Here is a 12,641-nt window from a genome sequence, read left to right as displayed (position 1 = left end):
CTAAATCTCAATTCTAGATGCTCGGAAAATCTCACACACATCAATCTACGAAAAATCTTCTTTCATTTATCGTAAAGAGCGACGACATCTTATCCATTTGATAGGTCTTCTGCTCGATTGGAATGACTTTTCCTATGAGTTTGACAGACAATCGATTGTTCCAATTTTGACATGTCGCCTCTTTATAAATTTAGGCTCTTTAATTTATCGCATCTACAAGAATCGTACCCCTCGTGAATAACCCGCTTTGTCAAATTTTGCAACAGATGTCGCTAGTGAGAAGACATTACGATGGTTTATTTTGTGTGAAAAAGACTGAAAAATGATGATTTTATCGAAATAGGGACCATTTCAGAAAACAAAACAAAAATGGCAAAAGGCAGCACAAATTATTACGGAGCCATTTAAAAAAAATTAAAGAGTTGTGTCCTAGACACGACCACAGTATGACGTAGAACTATCTATCTATCTCTATCTATGATGCATGATATATGCATTTAGGTTAAAATCCGACGTCCCTCCTTTTTTACATATTTTGCATAAAAAATACATCCGAAGTCCCTCCTTTTTTACATATTCTGCACAAAACATACTTTCTAAGCCCCGCAACTGACAGGATTTCCCGCCATTTTATTATGAATGGGGGCGGAGCAGAAAGTTTCTTTTGTGCAGAATATGTAAAAAAGGATGGACTTTGGATGTTAATATAATTGCATATATAGAGGTACCAGATATGTTTTAAAGTCATTTGTTGGTTATTAATCGAGTGTACATGTCTCCTGTTAAGCGATTTTTTTTTGAAAATGTTGGCTCTGCATGTAAAAAATTAATTGTTTATACATAATTGTGGTTTTGCTTAAAATTTATTTCCCGAAAAAAAATGATCGGCAAAGTCCATGTCTTTTTCGGTTTATGTTAAGGGGGAGGGGGTTTAACATGCACGTTTTTTCTAAGTATCATTCCTCATTGTGGTGGACACGCCGTGATCCACCTTTGGCAGCTGACTTGGTCCTGCTTGTTGCAGGACCTAGTGCCACGCCGTCCGAAGCGGTAATGAGCAGAGGCAGGTTAGTTTAAATGATCTTTATTTTAGTTTAACTTGGACGATTACCATATAAATTTTTACTAAGTGATTTAATTGCTTTCTTCATCTTTAAGTATGGGCAAAATTCAAAATTTGTTTTACAGAATTAGTCCTAGACTTAGTACACGGTCGACCACCTTGGTGGGATTGGTTTGTTTTGTTTTTAGAATTTGAAGAGAAACTACTTAATACTACTATTGACAGCTTAAAACTAACCTACTCTACTATATACACTTAACCTACTATGTACAAATTGCTTATTAAAGCATGTTCAGAAAGATTGCATTTTTGAATAAATTTAGTTGTCATATCATCAATTTTGGAATCTACTTTGGGAATTTCTGCCTCTTGATGGAGGTCTGCTATTCTTGTGTCGAATGGACGATCTAGGATCATCCTCAACACTCTATTCTGTGCAACCTGGATTTTGTTCCTGTGGGTCTGAGCGCACGATTCCCACACCGGGGCGGCATAGAAGATCGCGGGGGCTATGATCTGTTTGTAAACAGCCAGTTTGTTTTGCCTTGAGAGGCGGGATCTGCGGCAAATGAGCGGATACAAACACCTAACCAAGGCGGAGCACTTAACTAGGGTTTTCTCTATGTGCGAGCGGAACAGGAGCTTCTCATCGAACAACATCCCGAGATAAGTAACATCAGTGGACCACTCGACCCTTGTACCATCCATCATTACGGTACAGGAGGGAGACGGTTTAAGTTTTAATGATTGTCTGTGAAGGAACATGATCGCTTGGGTTTTCGAGGCGTTGATTTTGATTTTCCACGTGGTGGCATAATCAGTAAAGGTGTCAAGGCATCGTTGGAGCTTGTTCGTAATTTCACGAGGCATCCTACCCTTGACGGCTATCGCGGTGTCATCTGCAAACAGAAAGAACACGCAACCGTCTCCTAGAGGAGGGATGTCCGACGTGTAGATGCTGTAAAGCAGTGGTCCCAGCAGACTCCCTTGCGGAACACCTGCTGGGATCGGAAATTGTCCCGAAAGGGAACTATTCAACGACACCCTGAACGACCTTTGCTGGAGGTAGTTACGGGTGATTTTCACAAGGTATGGTGGAAAGTTAGAGTTACAAAGCTTGTATATAAGTCCGTCGTGCCAGACATTGTCAAACGCCTTTTCGACGTCTAACAAGGCCATGGCTGTGGACTTGGATACAGCTTTGTTACTTCGGATGTTATTCATCACCCGCACTAGCTGATGATTGGTGGAATGCCCCTTGCGGAACCCGAACTGTTCCGGAAGAAGAATGTCATGTTCCTCCACAAACTTGTTTAGTCGGCTGAGGATCAATTTTTCGAACAGCTTGCTCAGCGCTGAGAGCAGGCTAATCGGTCTGTAGCTTGACGGTAGTGAAGGGTCTTTCCCAGGTTTGCGGATCGGGATGATTTTTGCCACCTTCCAGATGCTTGGAAAGTAGTGCAGCTCCAAGCATCTGTTGAGGATGGCAGCCAGCAGCGAGTGCACCCTCGCGCTGAGATTTTTCAACACTAGGTTGAATATTCCGTCAAACCCGGGAGCCTTCATGTTCGTACTGTGTTTCAGCGCTGAGCAAATTTGTTCCTCTGTAATCCGTTCTTCTTGAGGGACGGCACAAGGGGAGGCATCTAACGTCTGGACGCACTGCACAACCTGGTTCTCGAGTGGACTTGGGATTGTAGAGCCAAGCAAATGCGACTGGGCAATGTGCTCCCCAATTGCATTGGCCTTCTCTTCGTTGGTGATAAGCCGTTCGTCATTGACTCTAAGTGGTGGAATGGGCTTGGGGTGAGACTTCAGCACCTTGGCAACCTTCCAGAATGGTCTGGAACGGTCGTCCAGGTTCTGAACGAGCCGCCCGAAACTCTCGTTCCGGATTGAGACCATTCTGGAAGCGATCGGCCGATTCAGATCGACCATTTCGTATTTACGCTGCAGATCCCCAGTCCGCTGAAACTGGCGTCTACGAACATTTCTGAGCCGAATCAAGAGTTTGGTGTGGGAATCAATTGCTTGAAACTTACCCCTCACAGGAACTCGTCGAACGCACTCTTCGTCAGCCACGGATATGGCTTGATGGAGACCCTCCAGGGCCCGGTCGATGTCCTCCACTGTGTCGAGCGGTGGGTTGTCGTCGATGTGGCGGTCGACCACGCGTCGAAACTGGACCCAGTTGACTCGATGGTAGTCCTTCCGCTGGCACGGTGCAGGGGCCACTTTGTAGCCGAGCAGAGGCAGGAGAGTAGCGCTGATTTATATCTTTTCAGGTTCAAGCAGAATGATGTGCAACCAAGTGGTATTCGTTTATGATGACTGGGTTTGGGAAAAAGGCTTATTTCATGAAAACAGTGATAAAATTATCATTTGTACATTTTCAAAAGTTTAATTACAGAAAAATTGGAAAAAATATTTATTTCAGCTGGTTTGTAATGTAATATCCTATCGATTGGCGTATTTGGATTTAAACTTCATCTATAAATGACAAAGTTACAAGCGTTCAAAACCTAACACTCCTTCACCACACATATTTTTCTATTTGCACCCCAGTATAGTCGACAAAGACGTAGTTCTACGTCAAAAATCTGTTTTAGCTTTTAAAATCGATATTTTTGAAAAAGTGTTCATATCTCCATACAATATTTTCTTGCACGGAAAATGAATCTGGCTTATATTTGAGTCCGTTCACGCAAATTCTCAAAAGCGTAGGTCAATCATAGAATGATTCAATTTTTACTCAAATGTCAGTAAATGTCATTCATGTTTGAGTTATATGTACTCATTTGCCGTGCACTTGGTTTATACTGTGTAGCTCGACATTATCTTTTGCCTTGTCTCACTAAAAAACATGCCGAGATTCAGTTAATAAACGAGAGTATAAGTAAATACCTAACTAATCAGCGGTGCCAATCTTGGCAATACAGTTTATGTGTGTACGGCGTTTAAATTGTGTAAGTTTTTAACCGATTATACGGAAAAATTGTATTTTATGAGCTGTGACAATATTGCATGAAACCGACGAATTATCCATTTGAGCCAATTTGACAAAGACCATTGTCTTCTATCTAATGGAGATGTTAATTTAAAGCAGACAATTGGAGATCAAAAGTAAAACAAAATTTATAGTGGTGACACCTACAGTCCGGTTCAATAACTAAAAACGTGATGATAGATTTGTTTTTATTGATTGGAGGTGATACGGAACTACTGAAAAATACTTGTTAATTACTGCGAATTTCACGGCTTTCTATAATGGAACTAGGCGGAAATGGTAAAAAGCATATCAACTACTCTATCCAACACATTTGATATGCATTTTAGAGAATGATTTGATCGAAAATTGGAATCCTATTTTCAAATTTGCATTTGATTGAGGTTAAAACCTATCCATACATACGCAAGTGATACAAATCTAAAAATATTGAAACCCATCTTTAAAGTGAATGTATTCCAGCTGCTGAAGATCATGATGTGGATATTACCATAGCTGATATCTTGAACTACGTGGGATTATCCCGTCCGGTAAGATACTGGCAGGTAAAAAAACAAATTCGACGGTAAACTTCCTCTTAAGGGCAGGATTGGCGATCTACTTAAATAATGTGCGAAGTTCGGAGAAGCAAGCACCGAGTTTAATTTTCATCAGATCTGCATGACTTCTGAATGTTGAGATTAGTGCCCCTGAAAACGCTAAGTGGAAGGATTCCGTCAATAAAGTCCATTTAAGCACTTCTAGATTAGCTGTTGCTAATGGAGCGTTTCGTAGGCTCACACCTAGATGATGACGATTCCGGACATTTTATGAATCCCGGGATTCGGGAATACAGCAGTGGACTTTCCCGGGAATCGTGAATTTTGATTGCAGTAGTACAAACTATTACTATTACAAACTATTATTTTTTCGCATTTCAGATAACAACTACAAGATCAACTTTTAGTCCTTGCTTCAAGTTAAATCAGTCTGTTAACTTTTGCTGATATCACTTTGGCTGATCTTGATTCATCTTCATCTTAAGGTTGTAATCCTTAAGGTTCGAACGCTTCTTAACACAAAAGTTTGATGATGATGAGAAAACTCGCTCCCTTTCGGTCGAAGTTGGTCTAATGCTTTTCAGAAGCGAGACGAACAGGCTGCAAGCAACCTAACAGCGATTGTACTGCTTCTATGTCATCCTCTTTGACCGAGATGCTTGAGATTTACTGCCCATATTCGCATATCAGTCCCATGCTTTGCTTGATTTCCTATCCATATGGGACTGTTATGCGATTATGGGTAGTTTAGCTCACCGAGAGTTTCGACACGTAGAGTGTACTAGCAAAAACCTTTCAAGCATAGTTTGTACACTGTTCTATTTGATCTTTACATCCAATAAAAGTTCCAATTCCTTTCCATGAACTTTCGAAATATTTGTTTGAAGAAGTCCATTTTTCAAAGGAGAACGTTTAAAACGCTTCACTATATGTCTGATACGCAACTAAATCGATTTGACTATAGGATTCAGAGCCTGATTCATCAGAACTTAGATCAGAACTGGAATCAGTATACTGCACAACAAGTTCGACTTCAGCTGAGTCTTTATAAAGAACGTCGGAAACAGCCAAATGAAAGCCATGGTTGTAGCATGTTTGATGCAGTTAATCTGTTAGAGAACCAAACTTGAGCATTACCTTCGCACCATCTGTGGTTGACCCAATGACATCTGCGCTGGTCAAATCGAATTCTACCAATTTCTCCTGAATCAAATCAACTATATGTTTAACAGTAAAGTTAACATTCAGATATCTCCTGATTTGAGACTAGTCCCTTTCGTCTAGAGTGAGACTGAATTTATCAGCACGGTTCAGTTTGAATCTGCTTGATAACCTGTTTTCAAATCAAAACAAACATGTTGAACTTTGTATTTATCTTAAACAATGTTACATTTTACCTACTTTTTGGCATCTTTTTGAAGTTCCGAATCAGATTCATCACGTTTGTCCTACCAGTGGGAAAAAAAATCATCTGCTCTAAAGCGATTGGCGGATGAAAGTACTTTTCTCGATTCCAGCGATCGAGAATCCATCAAGAGCAGCGAGCCTCGCAACTATCTCAGATTGTTCTTTGCGTTTTAGGTGGTCTGACAAACTTGATTGTTTTACTGTTTTCAAACCTTTCGAAGAGCTCGGCTGTTGCTGGGATTCTGATGGTCGTTTCAAGTTTATGTTTTTGAGCTGATTCCAGATGTCGAATCAGTCCGGATGTACTGCATCCCTTGCAATCCAGCTCTTTCGAACAACGAGAACACAATGCCTTGTTTGCCGAATGTTTGGTAAAATGCTTAGAAAACTTCTGACATTGTATCCTGATATAAACAACGAATGAAAATCGTTTCTCTTGATAGATGAAATTTGCAAAAAAATACGATTTTATCGATCCTCTTTTTGAAAATATGCTTTGTTATAGCAGCAAATTGAAGAATTCCACCCCTAACACGCAAATAACTTCGAGAAAATCCTGGGAATCCAAAATGGTGAAATTAGTAGATTTGAAGGGAATTTTTCCCGGGAAATCCCGGGAGTCACCCTCTATAAACACCTGTTACAAACCTTAAACATAGTCATTTAATGTACTTTTATTTGCAATCCAAATGAAGCATTTCCGGATGATGTGCAATTTTGAGCCATCAGGTCCATGTGTTGAATGGTTGCGATATCCTACGCAGGTGTGGAAGCAGCCTTCCTGCACATTCAATTGCCGTCAATGGATGGCAATCGATGTGCATCGGTGACTGGCACTAGATTGCGGAACAGAGCGATGTTAAGTGGACCCTACAAGATTGCTTTTATTGACAATATTCGGTCTCATAGCCTAGTCAGTAAAGGCACGGTATTACCAAGCCGGAGGCGGCGGGTTCGATTCCCGGTCCAGTCGAGGGAATCTTTCGGGTTGGAAATTTTCTCGACTTCCCTGGGCAATAGAGTATCATTGTGCTTGCCACACAATATACAAATTCATGCATTGGTATTAGGCATCGAAAGCTCTCAATTAATAACTGTGGAAGTGCATTTAGAACACTAAGTTGAGAGCACGCAATAAGCTAATCTGCACTATGCAATAAGCTTGAAATGCGAATAAGAAGAAGAAAGTCGTATTGTCAATACATTCTATATTGACAATATTACTGTATTCACACCATCAATATTATTGTCAATAATTCGCCTTCGCGTCAATATATTGATACGTGTGGGGTTGGCTTGAAATGCGATAAATAAAAGAAAGAAGAAGAAGGAGAGCCATCAATAAAATTCAACCCTTTCTTTTCGTCCCTTTCCAGATGCAAACGCCAGGCTTCAAGCTACAAATCGGAAACACCAACATTATGTCTCTGCAGCAGAAATTTATCGGTCCGTTAAATCAACAGCAACCCCAGGGTCCCCCATCCATGACAATGATTCAACCCAGTCCGATGAGCATCCCCGGCCCTGCCGACCTGAAGCGTCTTCCATCATCAATCAAAATACTGAAACCCATCGCTCCGAAACCCGGTATCACCAATTACACCAGCACGGTCATCAAACCGGCCCAGGAAAGCGCCATCCAAGCGGCCTCGCCAGGAGCTTCGAGCGTTTGCCATCACGTACTTCCATTTGGGACGACTATCAAGGTCACTGCCGGCAATGAACAACTTCCAATTCCCATTTCGAAATCACAGCAGATCATTCAACCTCCATCGCTGATCCAACAACAGGCACAGCTTCAACCACAACAATCACAGCTGTCCCAAATGCAGCCAATTCAACAACCTCAATCTCCACAAGCATCCGCTCTCATCAAACAGATCCGTCCGGTTTCACCGGCCACGATGTCACCTCAGCAAAGCGCCGTTCTCTCACCCAATCAGAACAAAGTTATAATCAACAAAATAATCTACAAACCTCCGGAAAGTCATCTGGGACCGGGCCCAACCGCAGGACAACCCCGCATAGTTGCTGCTACTCCCCCGCTTTCACCGGTATCGCTCCCGGACCTGAAGCGTAAAATCATCATTACCAACAGCGCTAACCGTAAGCGACTAACATCGCCAGCACAGTCACCAACATCGATTCCACAACGCACGACCAGTATTCAACCGACCCAGACCCAGATCATCGTTCAAGCTGCGAGTCCGACTCTTCCGTTGGCTCCATCACTGGCAGCAGCAAGAACCACTATCGACAACATTCCAACCACCATGCACGCTGTCATTACCTCCTGCAGCAGTAGCAATATAACCGTTACGCCGATGATAGTTGAACCAACGGTTTCGTTGATTCAGGAAGAAAGACCCCAATCTACTATGGAAGAGGAACCGAAACAACCGGACGAGCTGCCCGAATCGTCCGAACCTTCCTCGGATAGGGAAAATCAGAGCTCGTTCGAAGAGATTAACAAAACTATTTCGCAATCTAGCTCGCAAGTAGATGCATCGGAAACTGAGGTCTCTTCGACGACCACCGAGCAGATGATGATCGGCGGAGAAGATCCGGAGAATAAAGATGAATCCCACGATGACGAACTAGATACAGGTGAGCACATGGAGATGGAAATGTTGGAAAGCTCACAAGGGTCAGTCTGTTCGGAGGCGGTTGATGATAGTATAAAGATGGATGAAATGGAAGAAGAAAATGAGGTGACAAAGGAAGATAGTATAATACAAGAGTTGAAGGAAGGATTGCATACTCCGACAAAGAAGCAAGACGAGGTGTTGGACGAGCTACTTGAGGATCAGCTAAAGAGTCCTCGACTACTGAAGAGAGCCAATTCAGACAGCCAACAGGTGTCGAGCCCGGTTCGCGCTCGTCGGCTCTCGGAACCACCCAAGCCAGATGAAGTCCCAAAGGAGGACGATGATATTCTTCCGATGCCAAAGCCGTTGGCAATCATTAAGAAAACCAGGAAAGGCAGGAGTTCCGTCAGCAGAAGAAGTCGATCGTCCAAGACTATCCACTCGTCGCTTCTTTGTAATGAAAAGTTGGAAACGGAGTCGGATGAGAGTCGTAGCATTAAGACCTCTGCGTCCAGTTTGCATACGATTAGCCCTCCTAAAAAGGAAGAAACCTCGGAGTCACCTCCAGCTTATGATCAAGACAAATTGCAGGCTGCGATCGAAATGTACAAGAAAAAGCAATCCATGGTCAAATCTCAGAGTCATCGGGAAAAAAGTCGATCGGAATCACGTTCCGTTGCGGATCGTGAAGAGAAGGAAGAGAAGGACTACATCGAGGGAGATTTCGGTTCGACGCCATCGGATCTTATCAAATGGAACGATGGAATAGGTTACATGCGTAACAGCTATCTCCACTTTCAGTTCAACCAATTTGGTTTGGTGGAACCGATGGAAATCAAAGAGTACTTGAAACATGTGAACACGAATGTGTACGAAACTCTCAAAGATCCGGTGGCAAGCCGAACAGCTGTTAAAGCGGCTCGGAAGAAACGCAAGACATTGAATACTGACGGGTCATACCACTGCAAAGGTTGCCGCGGTCGTGGAACTGCCGGTGACTTTGCCACTCCAGAATACTGTTCGATTGCTTGCATGAAGAAAACCAAAAACGAATCCTTACTGACGAGCATTGAATATTCCAAATCACTTCAGCGGAAGGGTATCGGATCCTCCGAATCGTCAGCATCCACCAGCACACCACTTCCAACGAGCGACGACGACTCGCTGGGAAGTTCCCTCAATTTCGCAAACGCTTTCAAAGAGAAGAACGTTATCCCACCGAAGGAGAGCGTCCCCAAAACTATCGTTCAGGAAGTGCAACCAACCGCGGAGCAACCGAATCAGCCCAAATTTGCGTGGGAGGTTTACCTGTCCAAAACGCAAGGCACCCCATCGCCGTTGAATTTGTTCGTGAATCCTTACCCGGGTGGACCAAACAAATTCCGCACCGGAATGAAGCTGGAGGCCATTGATCCGGAAAATAATTCGCTCTTTTGCGTGTGCACCATCGTCGAGGTCCGAGGCTATCGGTTGAAGCTGACCTTCGACGGATACTCGCGCGATTACGACTTTTGGGTGAACGTGGATTCTTTGGACATCTTCCCTCCCGGGTGGTGTCGAAAGACGGGCCGAGTACTGCAGCCACCCCACGGATACGATGGCGACTTCAGCTGGATGAAGTATCTTACCGAAAAGCGAGCAATGCCCGCCTCTCGCAACCTGTTTACGCATCTCAACTCGCCGGTAAGTACCTGCCACGAAAGAAGGCAACGATTATTTTCTCGTTCATTTGATTAGTAGATTGTAAGCTGGGGTAAGACACACCCGGGGGCAAAATAACGTTTTTACCTCTTGTTCGAGGATCTGTTAAGGAACATTGCTAGTTCAATGTCTGAACGAGCAATGCTGCATGATAAACCCACGAAAATATATTGAAAAGGTATTCAAAATTTGCAAAAAAAATCATCTTACCCCGGGGGTGCATCTTACCTACTGGCCATTCGGCTATTTCGATATCGATGGTTGATTTTGCTTTTGTTACGTTATCTACACAGTGCAAGAAAATTATTCCTAACTCACATAATTTCGCAAATTTCCAGTCTAACGAAAACAAATTCCAAATTGGCATGTGTCTGGAAGCCGACGATCTGAAGAAATCCGGCAAGGTATGCGCAGCTTCGATCACGGACAAAATCGATAATCGCGTACTGGTCCATTTCGATGGGTGGGATGAGCGGTACGACTATTGGGTGGATATCCATTCGCCCTACATTCACCACACCGACTGGCACCATGAGAATGGCTACAACATCACTCCACCTCCAGGTTTGTTACTATTAACGACTTTTTAACTTGTAAGAATAATTAAAATAAATCTCAAATTCATACAGATTGGAACAAGAGTGATTTTGAGTGGGTCAAGTACATCCGTCTGAAGTCACGTCGCATAGGAAAGGCCATCATTCCGGCGGATCAGTCGCTGTTTGCCACGCGACAACCGATGGAATTCAAGCCGGGCATGAAGTTGGAAGTTGTTGACCGCAAGAACCAGATGCTTATTCGACCGGCAACGGTTGTGGCCACCGATGGCTATGAAATTAAAGTTTGCTTTGACGGGTGGCCCAATTTCTATTCGTTCTGGATCGAAGACGACAGTTCGGATATTCACCCGATGAACTGGTGTAAAAGGACCAATCACCCGATCGAATTTCCACCAGGTAAGTCGCAGACGTTTGAAACGTGAGTGAAGATTTCAAATTGGCCCATCCTTAATTTCAGATCATCGACCGGCTTCAATCAACAGCTCCTGCGAAGGTCCTTACTGCCTGGGTCAAGGCAATGCCAAAATTCTGAGCAAATCATATCATACACGTCTAGCGGAGTGTCCCTACAGAACCAACAACTGGCTGCTGGAGGATAGGAAAAAGCCGCGGCTAGCTCATGAGTACGTATTTACGCTAGAAATCAAAGCAACAACGATATTCTAACAACCCATTCTCATTTACAGGCAAGTCGTCACGCAGAACAATTTCAGCACCCTTCAGGAACCCCTTCCTCAGGAGGCTCCTCCTGCGAAGAAAATCAAAAAGGAACTTGACGAACCTCTCCCGGCACCGAATGCGCACAATCCACAGTCCATTTCTATGCCATCGCTAGGAAATGTCCAAAAAACAACCCCCTCAAATGGCAACACTACCACCACTCTAGATCCGTTGCTGAAGACGGCCTTACCGGTAATAGCCGACTTTGGTCCTCGGTTGAAACAGTCCTACAAACTGTGGAAGACCAGCAGTAGGATCTTGGATCGCTGCACGGATAGTATGTCCGGCTATGACCGAAATCCCCTCTGCTGGTCCGTGGAAGATGTTGCCTCCTACGTAGAACGGTTCCCCGGCTGTACTTTCGTAGGAAATCAGGTACGAGAGGAGCAAATCAACGGAACGGCTTTCCTGAGTTTGACACAGGAAGATCTGGTAAAATATCTGGACGTTAAACTTGGCCCGGCGATCAAGCTGTATAACCGGATAATACATCTCAGGCTGGAAGTGGAAAAGCATTTCATAAAATTCTAAGAATTAGGATTTTGAAGTCGTAGATTCCAATAATGTAGTGGTTCGTAAAACTAGCATAGCAATTGCCATTTTTTCTAGGAGTACGGTGGTCAATCCGAGCTTACAAGCGATTAAGAGTAAACAATATCTAGATTCTAGATTTGCTAGCAAACCGCACTTTGCTCATTTCGGTTTGCTCGATTTGTAAATAGTCAGTTTAATGTTTCCCTTTTCTGGATATTGAATGAACATATTCATTATGTCAAGAAATAAAGATTCAATTAATTATTGCTAAAGTTTTTTTTTATTAGATAATATTACTGGTTAATTTTTCACTGTGTTTATCCGAAACTCCGTTACCGTGAAATGCCATAATTTCGCACGGTGCCCAATATTTTATACCTAGTGTATTGTGATAAATATTTATATAAATTTATGTTTTTCCCTTACACTAGCCTTTTAATACTTATCTACGTATTCAGCACAATTTAAAATATCCACTTTACTGTTACCTCATGGAAGGGAAATAAAAAAATTTGTGAACTG

At 43.0% G+C, this 12,641-nt stretch overlaps 1 protein-coding gene across 4 annotated transcripts in view; it reads left to right on the top strand.

Moving 5' to 3' along the window:
* The window catches only part of l(3)mbt (lethal (3) malignant brain tumor), a 44,071-nt gene extending 31,730 nt beyond the window's left edge, over positions 1 to 12,341 (top strand). For all 4 annotated transcript variants that reach the window (XM_065217962.1, XM_065217961.1, XM_065217963.1 and 1 more), the window contains 5 exons: positions 7,393 to 10,287; positions 10,644 to 10,869; positions 10,935 to 11,261; positions 11,323 to 11,488; positions 11,552 to 12,341. In XM_065217962.1, coding sequence (XP_065074034.1) covers positions 7,393 to 10,287; positions 10,644 to 10,869; positions 10,935 to 11,261; positions 11,323 to 11,488; positions 11,552 to 12,116 — 4,179 coding nt within the window. In that variant the 3' untranslated portion in view covers positions 12,117 to 12,341. The remainder of the gene's footprint in view (positions 1 to 7,392; positions 10,288 to 10,643; positions 10,870 to 10,934; positions 11,262 to 11,322; positions 11,489 to 11,551) is intronic.
* The last annotated feature ends 300 nt before the right edge of the window (positions 12,342 to 12,641 follow it).

This window comes from Ochlerotatus camptorhynchus, unplaced genomic scaffold (assembly GCF_037179485.1).
Source record: "Ochlerotatus camptorhynchus isolate MF236.1 unplaced genomic scaffold, CSIRO-AGI_Acam_v1.1 ptg000082l, whole genome shotgun sequence".
Lineage (NCBI taxonomy): Eukaryota > Metazoa > Arthropoda > Insecta > Diptera > Culicidae > Ochlerotatus > Ochlerotatus camptorhynchus.
Note: the sequence above shows the minus strand (reverse complement) of the source record. Positions and strands in the feature narration are given on the sequence as shown.